Source organism: Panthera leo, chromosome C1 (assembly GCF_018350215.1).
Source record: "Panthera leo isolate Ple1 chromosome C1, P.leo_Ple1_pat1.1, whole genome shotgun sequence".
Classification (NCBI taxonomy): Eukaryota; Metazoa; Chordata; class Mammalia; order Carnivora; family Felidae; genus Panthera; species Panthera leo.
This window is the reverse complement of record NC_056686.1, coordinates 61730653-61751895: the sequence shown is the minus strand read 5'-3', so window position 1 is coordinate 61751895 and position 21243 is coordinate 61730653. Positions and strand designations below refer to the sequence as shown.

At 37.8% G+C, this 21243-nt stretch overlaps 2 protein-coding genes across 3 annotated transcripts in view; one reads left to right on the top strand and one right to left on the bottom strand.

Moving 5' to 3' along the window:
- Nucleotides 1-21243, bottom strand: part of LOC122227592 (serine/threonine-protein kinase TNNI3K-like) — a 295054-nt gene that overhangs the window by 62406 nt on the left and 211405 nt on the right. For both annotated transcript variants that reach the window (XM_042952200.1, XM_042952201.1), the window contains exon 22: nt 20609-20718. In XM_042952200.1, the coding sequence (XP_042808134.1) occupies nt 20609-20718 (110 nt within the window). The remainder of the gene's footprint in view (nt 1-20608; nt 20719-21243) is intronic.
- On the top strand, nt 1128-15356 carry LRRC53 (leucine rich repeat containing 53). Its single transcript, XM_042952468.1, has 4 exons — nt 1128-1215; nt 3561-4376; nt 9603-10118; nt 13057-15356. The coding sequence occupies exons 1-4, from the start codon at nt 1128-1130 to the stop codon at nt 15354-15356; spliced, it is 3720 nt and encodes a 1239-aa protein (XP_042808402.1).

Below are 21243 nucleotides of genomic sequence, written 5' to 3'. Positions count from 1 at the left end.
CCAGATGACTTAATACCCATTTTCATATTTCTTTATTTGTCGTTTATATCTCTTATGGGATGTCTGCCCCATGAGGGCAGGGATTTACTGTTGTCACTACATTATTCCCACTGATGTTAGCAGTGTCCAGACTACAGAAGGCATTCAATATATATTGTTGAACGAATGACAGAATTAATGATTTTATGTTTTATTTACATTTTATTTAATTCACAAACTATGTTATCATATAGAGAGTTTTTATTATAAAATGTGTTTCATATTCTCCCCCTCCCCAAATCAGTGAGAGAATACATTATAAATAAATAGGCTTTGGGGAATATTATATCCAAATTATGTTAACATTTCATTGGAGGGCTGAAAGAGCATAAAAATAATGGTAGAATTTGACATTTATTAAATAGGGCATTCTATTGAATTTTTACAATATACTCTATAATGTAAACATTTGTTATTATTTCTATTTCAAACATGAAAAGGCATAAAAGAAAAAAGAAGTAATTTACCTAAGATACTATCATCAGTAAAGAGCAGAACTGAATTCAAAGCTAGGTAGAGCTTGTGATCTTAATGCTCCTCCAGACTCCCTTTCTAAGTATGGCATCTAAATCTGTACAGAATAATTTGCTTGTACTTATGTAAGATTCAATGCCTGAGATTAACTTCTGCACACTAGAAAGAACACTTAACAGAGAGTTAAAAGATGGTGAGGTTAAATACTGAAGGGCTATGCGACTTTAGATAGTTGATTAACCATTCCGAACTTCAGTTTTTCGGCCTCAAATTGAGTTGCAGAGCTAAAAGAATTAAATAAGATAATGTATGAGCAAAAAAAAAAATTACAAAGTAATTTAATTCTTAAGTAATCTGTACTAATGTGTGTGCCGTGGATATGAGGTCTCTAAATTTATGGCCAAATGCTTTAAAAGTTTGGTTTAAATTATACACAAATTAAGAATTCTAGCTATTTATCTGGCATCTTGTGAGAACCCAAGGTGCTCATTAAATAGCAAAAATCACCCAAATGGCTCCTGAGCTGACTATACTGAAAGCACGGATAATAAATACCAACATCATGATGTGCCTGCTCTCTCCTTTCAGGTGGATGGCTCATACTCTTCGCCATGATGCTGCAGGTGGTGGCGGCCTGCCCTGCGTCATGTGTGGTGTGCGCCAAAGATGTGACCCTCTGTCACCAGCTCACCTATATAGTAGGTAATAAAACCAATAACTCTTAAAAGAAAGTGTTAAATGTATCTGGCAAATCCGTTGCCATGGCTTTCATTACACTGAGTGCTCTCTGGGCTCAGCCTGAAAGAGGTAAATTTTTAAAGAGCAAGCTTTTCACAGTGACTGAAGACTGATACTATTATTTTATTTTTCCTATTCCTGGTGGTCTCAACCAAAGCTATGTTAAGACCTGCAGAGGCAACTGAAATATTCTGCTATTACAAAAGAATACTACCATTTCATGCAACTACATATTTTTTCTAAGAAAAGAAAAAAAAAGCAAGCCACTTTAATTATATTTTTGTCCACACTTTGTGCATATGTGAACCCTACCACTGGCTGGAAAAAAATATCAATGAATCAGAAACCTGAACTACAATTGCTCAACATTAGTAAGATTAAGTGATGTACCAGCAAAACAGATTATTATCAAAGTGCATCTAATTTTGAAAGTCTAGTCTTTTTTTATTGGTGGTAAATGAGCTGTAGAAATGCTAACAAGATACACTGCCTGTATTCATTACATATTGCTTGCTTAAGTCAACAATTTAATAAGACACCTTATTAACAAATTTGAGGAGAATGTGATTTACATTCCGATATCCAAGATGAGATAAACAAGCTATAAGTTCTTCCAATGGAAAAATTTCAGAAACAAGTCCGAGTTAAGATGGAGCGAATGAAGCTGATTTTTTTTTTTCATTTTGAAAATCCTATGACTCTATGAGAATTAAGAGATAGAAGTTATCGTCATCCTTGACAGGAGAGAGACAGTTTCAAGGGTAGTTTGTTGTACACGGCTTCCAATTAGTATCAAAAACACTTAAACACTAAAATCCTACGCTCTCAAATAGATTTCCTGACTTCACTCCTTCCCCCTGCCCCAGCCCCCCATCGGAGATAGCTGATGTCAGTAAGAAACAAATATTCCTCATCTACCTTGTCGCACCTCTCTATCTTCCTTCTCATTTACAGTACATCACATTTGTGAAGTTAAATTTCATAAACACAGAGCAGTAAATGGATGACCTGTGGGTGGAGCGTCTGTCTAGTCCTAGACAAGAAGTAATTGACAGAATCAATAGCCTGCTCCCTCAGACTCGATAAATCCCTAGAGAACTGGGGATCCATAAAAATGAAACTCCCTCAACCCATATCAAAAACAATATTGAGAGAAACAAAATGCTAAACTGGCCAGAATTAATAGAATTCAAATAATCAGTGATAATACTATAAAGGAAAAAAAAAAAAACCACCATGACTTAAGCTTGCTGGTGCTGTAGAGATGGGAACAATTCTTCCAAGAGAAGGCACTGTGAAAATTCTTTGTGTTTTTTTTTTTTACATTTTTTTATCTCTTTGTTTCAGCAATGCAAGTCTGAATTCCATAAGGGAATTGTGATTTGCTACCCCCATGGTTGATTGTTCAAATATCACCTGTAGACCTCCCAGGGACAGTGGTCTCTTCCATCTTTATGACACTGTCATTTGCAGTCAAAACAATTTTAGCATGATAAAGATGTGTTACAATAACTCCTGATTATAATACATCTTTATTGAGTTAAAATGCTTTGATTTCTAATGACAGAGCAGTGATGGCTCTGAGGTGATTATGGTGAAGGGATTTAACAGTCGGAAGCCCTGAGTACCACCTGCCATCACATGATATACTTCATTGGAGGGAACAGATATTAGGGAGGAGGCCAAGATGGCCCAGACTATAATGAGAACCCCACTGACAGATCCTCAGGTCATCCGGAGAGAATATGGATCCTTACCAAGTTGCCAACTTTTAACCTGGAGCTAAAAAGCAGAAACCAACCCTCCTTTTCACTCCTCCCATCCAACCTATACCTTTAAGTTTGAAAGAAAAGGTGACTGCTTTCACAGCATCAATATACACTGATGGTGGGAAATGGGTTAGGAAGCTCAGACCCAGGCTTGGCTCTTGGGGGAATCTGCTTGGGGCCAACAGGGCTGGAGCAGGTCACTGCACAGCCTCACAGAGGAGAAGCCTATAAAGCCACCTTCAAAAAAAATCAGTGGTGATAATTCTAAACGGTGAATTAACTTCAACATGGAAAGGAACAGATGGGTTTATGTTTCTCAAATAAACATGTCATAGAAACAAAGAATATAAAAATCCATCATTCTGATAAAGAGACAGCTTCCTTTTAAACTGAGAAATCAGAGAATTATTTTCATTTTGTTTATTGTTCTTACCCAGGTGATAAGATTGCTCAGAGGGCATCGATTGTCTCGGCTCTCCACCGTACTCTCCTCTCACTTGTGTGTGCCTTGTTTCTGGTGTGTGCTTTTCTTCCCCACAGCAGCCCCTGTGACCACGAGGGTTTTAATCATCACTGATGGATACCTCTCCACTATAGACAGCACAAACTTGTCCCTCTTGTTTAATCTTGCCTTGCTCTCCTTGAGCAGAAATGGCATCGAGGATGTTCGGGAAGATGCCCTGCATGGCCTCTCAAAGTTGCGGACATTGTTGCTGGAGCACAACCGCATATCCAGCTCTTCGCTTACTGATCACACCTTCAGCAGGCTTCTCAGTCTGCAGGTTCTGGTGCTTAGCAATAACGCTCTCCGCACCCTGCAAGGGTCCTGGTTCAGAAACACCAAGGGCCTGACCCGGCTCCAACTGGATGGGAATCAGATCACTAATCTGACAGACAGTTCTTTTGGAGGCACAAAGCTCCACAGTCTCAGGCATCTGGATTTATCTAACAATTTTATTTCCTACATTGGGAAAGATGCCTTCCAGCCCTTGCCTCAACTACAGGAAGTGGACCTTTCTCGAAATAGGTTGGCCCACATGCCAGATGTTTTCACTCCACTGAAGCAGTTGATCCTTCTGAGTTTAGATAAGAACCAGTGGAGCTGCTCTTGTGATCTCTACCCTCTTGCCCGGTTTTTAAGAAACTACGTTAAGTCTTCTGCTCGCATGCTCAGGAATGCCAAGGACCTAAATTGTCAGCCGTCTGACACAGCGGTGGCCATTGCAAAGAGTGTGCTAAAGCTGTCTGAGACCAACTGTGATTCCAAGGTTCCCAACTTGACTCTGGTTCTAAAGGACAGAAGTTCCCTCCTCCCAGGGCAGGATGTGGCCCTGCTGACTGTCCTTGGCTTTGCAGGTATGCCACGGAGAAATGTGTCCAACTCTTCTCCATATTCTTAAAATACACTAAATGATGCCAATCCCAGGCAATTGGGGAAATTTTCCAGGGCTTTGGAAGGGAGAGGTTGTCATTGAATGTGGGAGGATAGTGATTTACTTGGCACAGGTTGTTAGAATTTCCTGTTGCAGAGAAGCTAACAGAAGAAAGGGGCTTGGACCAGAATTCAAGGGCTCTAGTCTTGGTATAACTACCCCTGTAATCCTGAGTCTATTACCTTGCTATTTAGACTTCAGTTATCTTGTCTAGTGTGGGAATAGTATCTATATTTCATCCATCATCCATCTGCCATGAACTACTGGTACATTCATTAAAATGCTAGAAATGGGGATTAAAAAGTGATGAGATGTGGTCTCTTTCCTCAAGGCACTCACATACATGTGTATGTCTCCCCATGGGATAGTAAGAATTGGTGGGCTTAACCACGTGCACGAGGATGTGCTATTAGGACAATCACATGCAATCCTGCTCTATAATGGTTGTACAGCACAATGATTAAGTACACGAGCTCTGCAATTAGATTGTCCAAGATTGAATCCTGGCTCCCCTCTTACTTGCTATGTGACCTTGGGCATGTTATTTAGCCTCTCTCTGCCTTGATTTCCTCCTATTTGGGGGTTCTGAATTCTTACAAGATTTCTGTTTGTCTAACTCATTCCTAAACTTGGCGCATACCTCCCCAGATTGACTAAGCAGAAGATAATTTTCAACTCTATTATTTTGCTGTGGTAGTTTAACCATTTCTTTAACTATGCATCAGCTATTGTTACCTGTCACTGGATGAATGATATAAAGTGGCACTTAGTGTCATTAGTCAAAGACCAAATACACATGAGATTTCTTGAGTCATCTACCTGGAATGTGTATTTTCCCCCTATGCTTGTAGTTCGTGGTGAAATCCTTAGCACTTGTAGGTAACCATGGCGAGGAGTGGTGGGTAGGGTGGGGTGGGGTGGGAGGTGGTGCCTCAAAGCTAGAAGACCAGAGGCTGGGCAAATGACATCCAGGGCTGAAATGAAGGTTTTGAATATGTGCTATATATAATTATTCTATAGTAGGTTTCCAGTGAAATCTGAACATCATATTTTCAACTCCTCCTGAGAGTTACACTTTTAATCAGAATAGATGGAAACCAGAGTCAGGTCTAAACAATGAACTACCATCGGCAATAATCAAACTCACTTGGAAGTGAACTTAATCCTCTCAGAAAGATAAATTGTTTTAAAAACTGTGTAACCATGTCAGTAATTATAAGTGTTAAGAAATAATTTACCATAAAAGACAAAAGTAATAGGGCAGGGAGTTTTACCCTAAATGTCCGAGAATGCTAGAGTTCAAAGACTAGTTCTAGGGAATAATTAATACATATTTCGATAAGAACATACACAGATGCAAAATGTTGTGGGGCTCAAATAGATTTGGGTAATGCTGGACTAAACAAAGTGAAACGGGCTTCTTTACTGCAGTATTTTCCTCATTGCCTTTCATTTTCTAATAAGCATTATGAACCCCAAAGTTCATACAATGTGGAGCACTTCTCAAATTCATTTAACCATTAACTCTTTTTTCACAGAGGATTTCATTACATTAGTGTTTTGAAGGGCATCATTTTGGAAATATTACAATAGAGATTTTCAGTATCTTCTAGGTATTTTTATATCTATTTTCGGAAAAGATTTTACTAACAACTTATGTTAGTGTAGAGATGGATATAAATTCTGGAAGATTCAAAGGTTTGTTAAAATAATAGGAAGCTTATAATAGGAAGCATGGGTAAATTCTTATAGTTATGAATACACACATGTTAAGTTTTGAAGTGTGAAAGTATCATAATGCATCTTTCACTGAGTAATTGTTACAGATGTTGTTTTGAGAAGGTGTTTGTCTTTTAAAAAACTCTGATTTTGTACAATTTATTCTATTAAGACTCTACTCCTTTTGAAGTAAAAGTGTAGTCAATAATCTATACCTGTAGATTGTGGGGTAAAAGACTTAGAACTATAATTTGACCTCTGATTTCCCTTTCCTTCTTTGGCTACAGTAAATCATTACAATTCCAGGGAATATAATCATATTCAGTGAATTTAAAACTATTAAGTGATTATTTGGCATCAAACGCTAACATCTTAACACTTCCTACTCTGAATTGGTGGGTGAAAAGAGAAAGATTTCATGAAGCTCTAACATTTCCAATGAGAACTTACTAAATTTGTTTTTTGTTGTTATTGTTGTTTTTCCAACTCAGAAAGATTGTTAGAACAACCTCTTAAAAATAGCAACAATGCCCATGGCAATGAAAATTCAACCATCTCCTTAATAGCACGTTCAGCCTGCCTACAAGCTTCATTTGCTGCTTTCTGCTCCCTGCACTAATAGAAAGTGACCATACCTGAGTGGTAATGTGATACAGACATACTTCTAGCATCAACAGCAGGAGAGTGAGTGGTTCCTTGCCATTTAGACACAATTAGAGGAGAAATTTACCCTATAATCAGATTATGCCTACTCTCATTTCAATGGCTGATGCATGTGTTTAAAAAATTTTAGGTCTTTATTTCCTTTATTATTTGGTTTAGTAACTGCACCAGCCATACAAAGTATTCTCTTAATGATTTTACTTTTTGGACTTTTTAATCCTTCTCCCCTCCCCCAAACATTAAGTGTTCTAGGACCTAATAGGGCAATATCAAACCTAAACAATAGAAGCAACAATCATAACCATGAATCATGATGATAATTCACTGAACCTTACTTTAATCAAAGCACTGCATTAAATATGTCACATATATTACCTCACTTAATTTCTGAGTGGTAGTAATCATCCCTGTTTGACAGAGGTGGAAAAATAAGGCTCAGAGAGGTTAGAAAACTTGCCCAAGGGAGGGTGCCTGGATGGCTCAATTGGTTTAGCATCTGACTCTTAGTTTCCCCTCAGGTCATGATCTCATGGCTCATGAGTTCCAGCCCTGCATCGGGCTCTGTGCTGACAGCATGAAGCCTGCTTGGGATTCTGTCTGTATCCCTCTCTCTCTGCCCCTTTTGCTCTTTCTGTCTTTCTCAAAATAAATAAATAAATGCCCTCTTTCTTCTTTCTTTCTTTCTTTCTTTCTTTCTTTCTTTCTTTCTTTCTTTCTTTCTTTTTAAAGAAAACTTGCCCAAGGGAAGTGTCAGAACAAAGCTTTGAATCCTGAGTTTTCTTACCCCATGTAAGAGATACGGAGTGTTTCCAAAATTTTCGTATTTTCATATGTTTTTAATATTTTAAAGCTGAAACCGTTGTTTGGAATAACCCTAGCTCTAGGATCTGGCAATAAAAACATTCTGGTCTACATTTTGCTACTACTTTTAAAAAAATGTTGAGTCTTCAATAGATATTCAATTATTTCAAACTGTGACAGCACTAAGAATATACTGTTGTCAACTAAATTAAAATGGGGCTTATAAGACTTCAAGATCTAGTAAACTACCCAAAGGTTGAAGGTTTGTATCAGCGGCTGCTGTTCTCTTTGGAATCTTCATCCTTAACAGAACAAGGAAGCGACCATGCCTGACACTTTCCCTTTTCTTTCAAGTTCAAAAAATAACATCATGTTTTCATTAAAGTTGCCTGCAGTGGAGGGAACCAGGCATGGTGCAGTCAATTGAAAAGTCTAAAATGCTGACATCATCTCTTTCACTGTTCTCATTTCCAGTGTCAGGAAACTGTGTTCTCTAGGGGAAATGACTTGCCTGAGGTCACAAGGCAATTTATGGTCAGAGCTAGACTTAGAAGACAGAGCTCCTAGCTCAGTTGATAGCGATGCCATGTCTTCCCAATCACCATTTGTAACATTAGACCACTCAGTGCATTTCATTATTAGAACTCATAAACAGAATCCCTTCTGTTTATTTAAGAATATTCAATAAACATTTCTGGAGTGCCTGTGCTAGAGTTAAGGGTACTGGAGATACAGAGTGAACAAGACTGAAAAGGTCCATTTCCTCATAGTGCTTAATTCTAGCGTTGCAGGGCGGGGGGTGGGGGGGTGGGGGGGTGGGGGAGAGACAGACAGTGAACAAGCAAGCAAGTGAACCCAATAATTTTATACTGTTATAAGCTCTGAGGAAAAAAGGAAATCACTGTGACAGAGAGGGAGTTGGGTATAACTCAGAGACTTTGGTTTGAACATCTAGGTGGTTGAGCATGATGTTTGTCAAGATGGGAAACAGGGATGTCTAAACAGGTTAGACTCTGCATGGGAGTTTGAGAAACACTGCCCTTTATAATTTTATTCAGAGAATAAACTATATTATTTAGAGAATAAACTTATTCAGAGAATAAGCTACACATACAAAGAACATGAAAGAACAGTACCAGACAGTCTGAGATTAGATGTCAGTCATTTTATTGTGGGAGTTCATAGAAGGGAATGATCTTTACAAGATGGAAAAAACAGCAAACGTATCAAGAAATTTTGAGGTATTGATTTAGTTTTTAAAAGATAAATAAATTTCAAATAAGCAGAGATAGGAGAAAGTATTGCAGGCATCACTAAGGGTGTGCACAAAGGCTCAGAAGTACTTTAAGACTAATGAAGAGTTTGAAACACAGTGTTTTAATAATGAAAAATGAAAAAGTAGGCAAGGGAGGGAGGTTATGGCCAGACTGCAGGGAATCTTGGATGCCAAGAGTTTGGTCTTTATGCTAATAGGAAGCCAATGACTTTTACAGAGGTGTGGGTGAATCTTTAGGGCTGATGAAAATATGGCAATAGGAGGAGGTTATGTTCTATGGGAATTTCCAGGTACGCACTAAATATAGTCTATTTTTATTCACTATGGGATTAAGAAATAGAAAATTTGGTTTCCTATAGGCAGAAAAAGAACCTTAATGCAAGAATTATTTTATCTTGGATGAATCTCAGTCCATGAAAAAAACCCTTTTTTTTCTACCAAAGATATCCCAGATGACACTTTTTTCTTAAAATTTTTAATAGAGACAAAGAAAGATCCAAATTAACAAACAGAACAATGTTGAATAAACAGCCTCTGTCTGGACTGATATTTTTCTACATGGTGATAGACTGCCCACCTATTCTGATGCCCTTTAAACCATTAACCTTGATATTTGTGGATTTCACATTTGGTGATTTATACGTTTCTTCCTATGATGTTATCTTTTAATGGTCTCTCTATTTGTCACAGGAGCTGTTGGTCTCACTTGCCTAGGTTTAGTTGTATTTAACTGGAAACTCCAACAAGGCAAAGCAAATGAACACACATCAGAAAACCTTTGTTGCAGAACCTTCGATGAATCCCTGTGTGCTCATGAGGCAAGAAATTACCACACTAAGGGATACTGTAACTGCCACTTAACTCAGGAAAACGAGATAAAGGTCATGTCCATTGTGGGGTCCAGAAAGGAAATGCCGCTTTTACAGGAAAACAGCCATCAAGCAGCACTGGCCTCTGAGTCCACAGCCCTTGACGGATCATTTAGAAACCTGAAAGGGAAAGACCATGGGGCAGACAGCACTTTCTTCTGCTTTGGTGGCAGATTGCTGCAGTCAGGATGTTCACAGCCTCCTGGGAATGTGGCAGCTTTTAATGAAGCCAGCTTACTTACAAGATACTGTCCAAAGAGAGTTAAAAAGCTAAGGAATCATGAGTTGGGGGAAGTCCAACCTCAAAGTCTGCCACAGCATGTAACAAGAACAATAGGTGAGTTGTCTTGTTTTAGAAAATCCCACTCTGTTTAAATTTCTCTGAAAGAGGTAATCTCCTTTAATTTTCTCAATAGCAGAATGCCATAAAAATCATTGTGTAGCACCAGTCTATCCTTCTTCTAAACATACTGGACCCCCCTGGGTGTGGTGTGGGTGTGGATTGGGGGTGACGTGTAGATGAGGACTCCCCCCCGCCCCCGGCCAGGAGCAGAGAGTAAGTATATATTGTGCCTTTTGAAAGTGAATTTTCTGATCCAATGCCTAACAGTGTTTTGGTTTTTATTTTTGTTTTGTTCATTTTTTTTTAAGAAAAGAAGCCTTTTAAATAGCAATATACTGTTAAGATTTATGAGAGGCTGAGTATTGGCTTCTATTCCAACATCCTTCGAGCTCTAATGCCAATTCTGCAGTAAGCAACCTTCTCAGAGCATGACATGTTAGAAGAATGAGCCTTCTAATGCTAGTGATTCATTTCAGGAATGATGTGAAGACACACACTTTGCTTGCTGAGCTGTCAGGGATGATAACTTCCCAGTCCAGGGAAAGTCAGGACTTAATTCATCGTCCCATGTTGGGAGCCAAGTGAATCTGGCCATGACATCTACCCACCGTACATGGGCAATGTCAATATTTAGGTGGAGGCAATGAATTAAATGTCTTCCTTTTCCTTCCTGAATAGTAAGGTAATGCTTTCAGGATCAGCAGTGAAAACTTTGACAGTTTCTCTGTAAAGAGGTTCCTGTCATTTATGTGAATTGGTTTACAACAAGCAGGGCTTTCTCTCAAATATGAATGGCAGAGGTGCTGCACCAAGAAATTCGCACCATGAGGATATGGCCCTAAGGATGGATTTGGGGACAATTGGAAAAGAATGAACCCGTATGCTGTCTCAGATGTGGCATAAGGCAGGATGTGAATTTATTCCATTGTATTCCCCAGACTCCAGTTCTTACTAGTTTCTGGGGACTGATTATTTGATTCAAGAGAGGAATAGCTAAGGGGGGAAAAAAAGCAAAAAAACAAAAACAAAAACAAAACCCCAACAACAAAACATCTGCCATAGAAACCAGATCAGATTGGCTTTATTTTATAAAGAAGTAAGTACTTACCCTTTCAACAGAGTCACACCTTAGACAGATGGTTAGCTTTGTCCAATGCCTTAACTTTTCTATGGGAAACTCTTATACTGAAGGGAATGCTGTCTCTTAACCATTTAAAACCCAGTCCCTTGTTTCACACAGAGAACACATTTGTTTGTCAAATCAATATATTTACTTTTAAGAAAGACTTGAAATTCTGCTACCTACCAGGCAGATGGAGATAGAGAAGACAGGTATTTGAGGAAAAAACAACCAAGACCACAAAAGAAGTCAGTAAGAGGTGATGTCACTCTGATTATGTCTTCAAACTTGGGGACACAGAACCATAGTATTTCAGGAGTAAGGGAGACTTTAGAGACTATGTAGTACAAAAGTTCCTAGTATTTATCTTTGAGTCATAGAACTCTCTTAGAATCTGATAAAGGCTAAAATTCTTTCCCTAGAATAATTTTACACCCACATATAATTCTCATCTAAGTCTTGTCTCTTGATACCCATTGAGTAAATAGCTTCTCCAAGGTCATGCAGAAAATTGAAGGCAGATCTTCAAGTTAGATGCTAATGTGAAGCTTAGTTCACCTCTTCTTTTCTATTGCTGAACAGAAATACTTCTTTCTTCCTCTTGGTAAAACAATTTCAGAAGACAAGAGACAGTACGCTTATAAGATGTAATTTTAAGTCTAATATGCATTGGGTTAAGAGGATGGGGTTTGGTGTCAGACAGACTTGGGTCAAGTTCTGCCCATATCATTAATGGACATGTGATGAGGGGAAATGTTTCACCTCTTTAGGCTTATTTCTTCACCTTAAAAGTGATAGGATGATAGAACTTGTCCAGTGGATCACATCTTCTGTGAATATTAAATGGGATAATGAAGGTATAATACTTAGCACAATGCCTGGCTCTTAGCAGATGCTTAATTAATGGTAAATATTTCTATTACTTTTGTCATTAATATTATTTAACATGTATCATTAATATTATGCTAACATGTACAATTTAAAACTCACAGAGATTTCTGCAATAAAGATAAGGCCATATTCCAAAATACTCATTTATTTAACAAATACTTAATTAATACTATATATTTTTTAAAAGTTTATTTTTGGGAGAGGAAGAGCACACCTGTGCACATGTGCATGGGGGAGGGGCAGAGAGAGAGGGAGAGACAGAATCCCAACCAAGCTCCTTGCTGTTAGCACAGAGCCTGACTCAAGGCTCAATCTCATGGACCATGAGATCATGAGCTGAGCCAAAATCAAGAGTCAGATGCTTACCCAACTGAGCCTCCCAGACACCCCTTAATTAATACCATATTATGTGATGGGAAATAAGGCAGATATGGTCTCTGCTTTGTAGCCAATAGTATCATAACTATTTTGTTGTTGTTGTTGAGGTTATTCTATCTTTGAAATCTGAACATTACTCAATACAGTATCATGTTCTCCCTAATATTTAGTTCCAACTGGGAAATTAATGCAGAAAAAAATTATGCTGGCCATGTGAAAAGAGTTTAGCTATTATTCATTTTTAAAGCTGACATAACCAACAACTAATGTAAAAACATACAACTATGAATGTTTTCATTTCTAATTCTGCAACTTTTAGGTCAGCATTGCAACTGATTAAAATGTGGCCATAAAGAGTAGCCTTGTAAACACACTAAACTACCCAAAGTCTTTTGTGAGTTTGGTTAAAAATCAGGAAATATTCAAGAATTGCCATAATCAGAGGAATCATTTTTGCACCTTTCATAAGGTTTCTAAGCATCTGTTTGGTTGGGGTAATAAAACTCTGCTCAGTGCTAAATTTCTGCATTTATTGTTCAGCAGATATCAACAGTGACACATTTAGTAGAAGATATGCAACATCCGGTTCAGCCTTGGCAAGAGAAAGTCTTGAAAAGCATTTAACAAATGAATCATGGCAGCCTCCAATAGAAAAAAAAGACAATGGCTTACAACCTCACAGGCAGAGACATTTTATTACAGGCTCATCATCCAAGCCTTGTGAGCCTGAGGAACATTGTGTACAAAGGGTCTTACAAAAACATAGATCAAAATATGATGATCCTTGTGGACTGTTAAAACAGAGCAGGCCTAGGTATTTTCAGCCAAAAAATTCTCTTATCTGTAAATATGTACCCTGTGATCAATTTCAAGATTATGTGAAAGAAAAGAAGCCAAATCGTAAAGAACATTCAAAGGCTAAGAAAGAGCAATTCCAAATTAACAGTGCAATAGAAAAATTCCTTATGAGTGAGGACAACATGGAGTTATCAAGGTTGTCAACAAAAATCAAGAAAACATATTCCCCAAAGAGGGTTAGCTTCTGTGATCCTGATTTAGTATCCAAAACATCAACCCATTGGAAACAGCAGAAAAGTCAAAGTAGCCACCTGACCAACTTGGATCTTAAAAAATGTGTCAATCATCAGGAGGAAAACAAGGGAGGAAAATGGCTTACTGATCCACAGATTCTGAAAAAGAAGAGAACCAATCAAACTGACCTCAAAGGGAAAATTAAAAAACAAACTTCAAGGATAAAATTAAATTTACACCCTTTTAGAAAAGTCAAAGTCCATCCAGAAAAATCCTTGCCAGAACTTCCAAGGAAATGGAAACACATATTGTTACCACCGAATAAATTATCTAAAGCTTCTCAGAAAGAAGCCAGTATAAACCTTGTGTCCTCTGCAGAATTTTCCCAACAGCAAGAGAGTAACAACTATGTTAGACTCATTTCAAAGAGTGTGCCTCTCAAACATGCTCCAAAGCAGACCCCACATTACAAAAAAAACACTAAAAAGACTCTTCTGCTCAGTGCTAATGACTTACCTCTAGTCAACCAGAGCTCTACAGAAGTCAACTGTCACCCTACTGGCCTCATTCTTGCTAGCGGCCTGTCAACATTGCCTCAGCCCACATCCATCAAAGCTGAACACAGGCATTCAAGCTCTCAGTTCTCAACTGAGCAAATGGAAGGTGCAACTCCGCTTGCATTGGATGTTCCTGGGTACTTACTAGCTACCTGGAAAAGTACAGGAAGTGAGGTTTTACCACCCAGCAGTACCAGGGAAACGACTGACCAAGAGGCAACAGAGCCCACCCAGCACATGGAGCAGGACAAACCAAAGACCACTGAGCCAAATCAGCTTTCTTTGTCCCTGGGGAATCAAACACAACTTGTAGGTGTCCACAAGACTGACACCTATAAGGAACATACTTTAGATCAAAATCAAACTTTAAAACACGTAGAGCAACACTCAAGTCATAAACAACTTAGAAATGAAGAAAAAACATTAATGACAAAACCGAAACTATCACATCAAATTGTGGAAAGTTGTATTACGGATGAGGGAAATGATGTAGGAAAAAAACTTTTTCAAACAGAAACTTATGATTCCTCTCTCATTCCCTCTGAGACACAAGCCAAGGGTGACCTAACAATGATGAAGACAAATTCTATTCCCTACCAAAATAGAACCGAGACTCCCAAAGATATCAGTACTTCTCTCAGTACTCAAGCCGTTTGGAATCTAACCAATAGTGGCAAAAAAGAAATTGACAGCACAAATGCATTACCTAGAGATGATGGCACTGAAGCACTACAGATAAAAATATTAGAAAAAGAAGAGAAGAAAATGCTCGATGAAAGTGAGGCAAATTCTAGTACATTAGTTAGGACTTCACAGATGACCTTAAAAGGCAGCAGAAAAGAAATGCAGCAAACTTGGGGAAATGGAAAAAGTGAAAAACACATGTTGTATGATTCGAGTTCTGTTGAGGCTACAATTACGGCTAAGGATTTGAGTATCACGTGTTCCCCTGAAACTGAAAATAGACCTTCTTGTAGTGAAATTAACACTAATATGCAAGATTTGGGAGCCATTCAAACTATTCAACCAGATAAAGATAACAATACACATGAAGAAGGTACAGTAAGAGTGGAGACACATGAGGTGCTTTCCTCCTTATCAGAGTTAAAAGACGTTAGTTTTGAGACAAAAACTAAGGTGCCTCTAATTCCTAGAAAAATAACTGAAGCTGAAAACTCTGCTTCAAAACCTACACTGTATCCACCATCTGCTGATTATGTTAATACATCACCTTTAGAGGCAGAACTCAACTAATAATCATTTTCTACTTTAGCTTTCTTCAAAAGGACACACAAACACCCCCTAGCCTTTGCATACATTTCCAATGCATTATTTTGGAGGAAAAAATCCTCAGTACCTCATTGTTATCAATGAAATAAAAGTACGACTGAATATAATGCAAAAATCAAAGATGGAGCCACAAGATATGTTTGACACAATTCATTGAGTTTGCTTCTCTAAGGAACAGAAAAATGGGAAAGAAAAGTTTTGTCTAGTCCTGGAAAAGAAAGCAAACATAAAAAAAAAAAAAAAGCCTTAAGCAAATGAAAGATTAAATAAGAAAAAAGTACTTGAACAGTTTACACTTGATGTTTATTTTATGGAAATTACTGTACACATCTCAATTAGTGGTATTACAATATTGCTTTCTACACAGATGATTATGTATTCATATTTGTGCCTGATCTGTTTTCCTAATTATGGTATGAAAATAAAAATTGAGTTTTGTTTGTTAACTGTAGTCTAGCTGATATGCATATTGGTATATTTCAACCATTTGCAACTGTTCTGTTGACAATTATCCTAGGTCTTAAGTAGAGTTTTTAAAACCTGTTATTTCAGTAAGAGAAAAAAAATTAAGGATTTCCAGGGGTAGTAGGCTTGTTCTGTAAATCTGTAAAATCCTCTAAATCCACTAGGTGGGGATCTCAGCTTCAATCATTTTAGAAGAACAAATGGGGCTTCAAGATCAACACAATGGATCCTGAACAAAAGGAATTTTAACAAGCCTTATTGCCAATTATTATTAAGATTTTGAAAACTAAATAACCCATTAGTGTATAAGCTTTCAAGGTTTGATCTCTTGAGTTTAGCATGTCACAATTTTTTGGTGTGAGTACTCCTTGTGCACAGAAATTAAATGTCCTTATAAATATTAGATTTAAAAGTAATAGTAGAATAAGCCTCTCTCATTCAAAGCCAGAGTTATTGGAAAAATAGAGGTATACTGAAACCATTTTATTTTTGATATCCCAGTAAAACATTCAAAGCATACCTTCATGGTATAAAATATTACCCTATTTTATATTTCCTAGTGGGGGGAAAAAGGTTGTACTTTCTCTGCTCCTATCTATATATAATATATTTTTATATTTTTGTATCTTTATATATTTTATATATTTATATATTTCTTAATATATTTATATATCACTATCTTTATGTCTATATTTGGCAAATGGTTAAGCTTAAAGGACTACTAGAATAATGTAAATACTCTTAGATGACCCACCTATCTCCTATTTTTTCTCCTATTCAGAATTGCCAGCAAATGATGTAACTTTCTTATTTTGAAAGTCCCTAACCTTATTCCTTCTCTTCTGTTTTCTCTCTGGGTTTAAAATTTCCTTGCTTTTAACTCCAACTCCTCTCCCCTCTATTTTTGTTCAGCCTCTCTGCTTGAGCTTAGCTCCTATGCCATCTGTCTGCCTACCCTGATCCTACTTCATTTGGTTAAGCGCCTTTAAGGTGAGAAGAGCAGCTATGCCAACTTCTTGAGCAATAACTTTTTCCTAATTGACAGTTCCCTAAGTTTTGTAGACCAGGTTAGTTGTTTTTGTTTTTGTTTTTGTTTTTTTATCTCTTGGTAGCTATCTTTCTTTTTTTCCTTCTTCTATGCTTTTTTTTTTTAAAGCAACTTCACCTTGCTGCAGAACTGTTGGCTTTGTTCTTCTCTCATTGTCAACAATATCCCTGACACCTAAGGGCCTAAAGAACCAGTACTCTGGTCACTAGCTGATTCTCAGAAGGCAGCCATTGACAGTTCTCCAGGGCTCTTTCCTCTTCTTCATTTCCTAAATCCAGTCTTTCACTTCCTTAGGATATTTTGTTTCCTTTGAAGTAGTTCTCAAATTTACCCTTGTTCCTGAATCCCCATGGTAACCATTATAGTCTTTGTGTTGTAATCAACTGGATTAATGCAGCTAGCAGCCCAGCTGGAAGCTCTGACATCCCTGTCTTTTGCTCCCGTTTCAGCCCTCTAATTCTCTGCCTTTACTGGGCACAAACCGCCTGAGGTGCCTGCTAAAATGACAAGTCCTAGACTCCATCCCAGACATTTTGATTCAGTAGATTTAGAATAGGGCCCCAGAACCTTCATTTTAACAAATATTCCCAGGTAAACTGGAGCAGGTAATAGGTAGCTTACATGTTAAGAAACAATGCTCAGCTATCCCAATGCACACTAGAAGATAATTCAGTGCCTGTCTCACTAGACTACATATAATTCTTTTAAATTAAACTTTCATACCAAATTCAGATGGATTTTCTAAAAAAAATTGCTTTTATCATATCTCTGCACTGCTTTAGAGACAAAAAAACATAATTGCCTGGAATTTCATATCCAAATTCCCTATTCTGGTTTCCAAAGCTTTCCAAAATCTGACCTAACAGGACTTTTCCTCCACCTTTCACTATTTTCCAAACAGCATTTTCCATTTCCCACACATAGGAAATAATAATGTGCTTTCAATTTAAGGAGTGAGGCAAAGACAAACAAGAAGGAAAGAATCAGTGGTAAACTAGATAACCTAGAAAGCAATGGCCAGGACAGCATGGTGTTAGTTCTCAGATCTAAAGGTGAACTTGTTTCAAATGATGGTATAGAGATTTAATCCCTCAGTTGCTACATGTTTCCATAACTAATAAGTCTCTCCCTTGTGTCCTTTCTCTCAATTAGTTTGTACGTGGTCTCTTTGCTTGGACTGTTTTTCTCTCTCACCAACCCCCTTCATTCAGTAAACTCCTATTTATGCTTGTGATCTCAGATCTAGCGACACTTCTTCCAGGAAGCCTTTCCTGACCTACACTAACTCCTTGTCCCTCACTTGCCAATTTCTGTAGTATGCATTCTCATCTAATCTTGTTTTCCTTGCTCTGCCTTGTAACTATAAAATCATTAATGTGTTTATTCAATTAATCTCCATTTGGGTACTGGCCCTTAGGCTCCATGGAGAGTGCATCTTCACTGAATCCCCAGAACTTGTTCCTGGGGCAGTATATAGTAGAGACTCGATAAATAATTGTTGAGGGAAAGAAAGAAAACCAGCTCATTGTTTCCCTTTTCCTCACTACTCAGGCTACTCACATGAAGACCTTATTGCATAATGCCAAGATGATTCAGGTGTGTCACATCCAGAGGCAGTTAACTTCTTAATGAGATGGGTACCATGGTTAAGCCAGGGCCCAACCTGACTGTCCAGCCCAGAGATAGCCAGCTAGTCAGATACTTTGCTTCCTACTATGCTTTCTCCCCATCCTTCACCCTGAACTTCATTCCTGGAGTCCAGGCCCTGGGCTGGTAGGCTTTGCTGCTTAGCAATAAAACTTTTCCAGTAAGCACTTGATTTTGGCCTCTTAGTATTTTTTTTAAACCTTAAATGTACCCTCCTTTGGCTTTATTCAGGTTCTCTTTCTCATTTCCTAACCTGTTACTTGTGATATCCATCTACCCCCCCCCCCCGCCCAAATGCTTTTAGAAGTTGCTAATAACTTGCTTTTATCTCCAAATGAAAACATCTATAGGTTTCTTATTTATAATCATAATCATGAAGAGTCAGTTAATAGAAACCAAAGGGACTCTTGTGATTTTTTTTTATGTTATACTTTGGAACAACTCACACACCAAAGAGAGAAAGAAATTCTGCATTATCTCTTTGACATACTTATTCCTAGAAAATATGCCTAAGGTTCATATTGAAAACAAAACAAAACAAAACAAAACAAAAAAACAAAGCCTTTTCTCAAACATTTTAAGTCATGTAATTTTCAAGACAATTTTTGGACACTGAAATTCAGATGAGTGGATTGGAGTCATTGACAAGCAATAGTGATATTCATTTACGCAACAAATATTTTTGACCATCTACTAGGTATGGTTCTAGGTGCTGGGGTTACAGCAGCAAACAGAACAAGCAAACAAACTAGTCCCTGCTAGTCCCTGCTTTCTGGTAGTGAAAGAAGGTTCTACACAAATAAATACATAATCTGCCAGATTGAATGCTTAGGAGAAGAGTTCTTTTTTTTTTTTTTTTTCTTTTGAGATAATTCAAATCACATGCCATAATAATCTTTATTTTTCTCCTTAAGAGTCTCTGTGTACACTTGTGGGATAGGGTAATGATTTCGTGTGGGTTTTGCCTATAGAAAATAGAAGTGGGGAACTATGCTTTCTCCTTCCAATATCTGGACAGGGGCTTACTCTATTTCTCCTTTGGTGAGGTGCTTTCTGAGAAAACAATAGTTACACTTTATCTGCTCCCTTGTTGAAGAGAGACAAAGGATGAGAAACAAGGTCATATAAGAAAAGCACAATAACTAGAGTGGTTTGGACTGGACAAATAAGGGCCATTGGGCTTTTATGTATAAGAACCTCCAGCATGAAGGATGTGAACTGGTTCTCTCTACTCAGAGCAGGAGAATCAATGTGGCAGACGTCAAACACAAGGATACCAATAGACAACAATATATGCGGGCAGGGAAATTTTAGACACTGTGTTATCAGGAGAAAGTTGTGGAATCTCCTCCTTTGTCATTCTCTGAGAACAAAGTAGGCATTGAAATGTCTGGCATAGATAAGAAGAATCCTTTCCTGTAGACAAGTGGTCTGCGATTTCATTCTGGGATTGTATGTGTGTTTCCCTCAACGATCTTAGATCTATGATCACATTTAATTTTTTTTTCACTGTTTACATATTCTGCTTTACTTATTCCTTCCATAACATTGATCCCTCCATCTGTGCTCTTAACCACTTTATCACAACCACTCAGAGAGTTAGAGAAGGACTAGGGCTAGGTCTCCTGTCTCCTGCTTGAGCCAGTGCTACTAAAGACCACTTGTCATGGGGCCTTTGCCTGAAGGCCTGCCTCATGGTGAAAAGCCAACACAAATCCATCTTGTGCCAAACTTCTTTCTTCAGAAAATGACTAACTGTGGCTCAAGCATAGTTAATAAAATTGCAGCTGAGATGAAACTGTGAGTCATCTGTCATACCCCGGTCTCTCTTTTGCTAATCAGTTGTGAGAAACATTTCAAAATCAGAGAGCAGCAGCAAAGAAATATGAGATACTCAGACTTCTTGAGGCAATTAGAGACTAAAGAGCAGAAGGCAAATCAGTCTTCCTGCCTTGACAGTCTTAAAATACACACTGAAAGTAGACTTTGGAGTTACACTATTTGTGACAGATTTTGACCATAACACATTTTCTAAGAGGAAATAAAAATTACTCACTTCAGGACATGCATTCCACCCTCGCATCAGCAGAGATGATATGGGCTTGGGAATGGAATAGCCAATGGGAGGTCTGATATGGTGGTAAGCCATGTCTGCTGCGGCAGCCGCTGCAAACCAAATGATCATGTCAATTTTGAAATTCACGTATTTATTTTAAGAAACATGAACAGACAACAAAAAGTCATCAGAAATCAATCTGTGCAACATTAGCAGAGAATCAGAGAGAGCTCCATGCTGTTTTTTTTAATGCTTAAAGAAAATGTTGGATAATTTGATACTATAAGATTATCTTTATAATTTTCCATTCATTCAGTTGTTCATTCAACAAATTGTGAGCAGAGGGAATTTACAAAAGATCAAAGACACATACAAAAGAACACACAAACATCAAGTAGTTTTGTGTGTGTGTCTGAAGTATAGGGTGTGTATGTATGTGATATTATGGGAAGTAAAGACTGAAAGGCAGATTAGACAGTACAATGTCATAAGTCCTAGAATAAAGGGTTTATACTATACACAGCAAGTCATGGGGTGCCACTGAACTTTGCAGTTCTGAAAGCACTTGTATCACTTGGGCAAAACAGATGAGTTTTTGTTTAAATACAATTAGTTCTTATAAGAATGTTGGGATT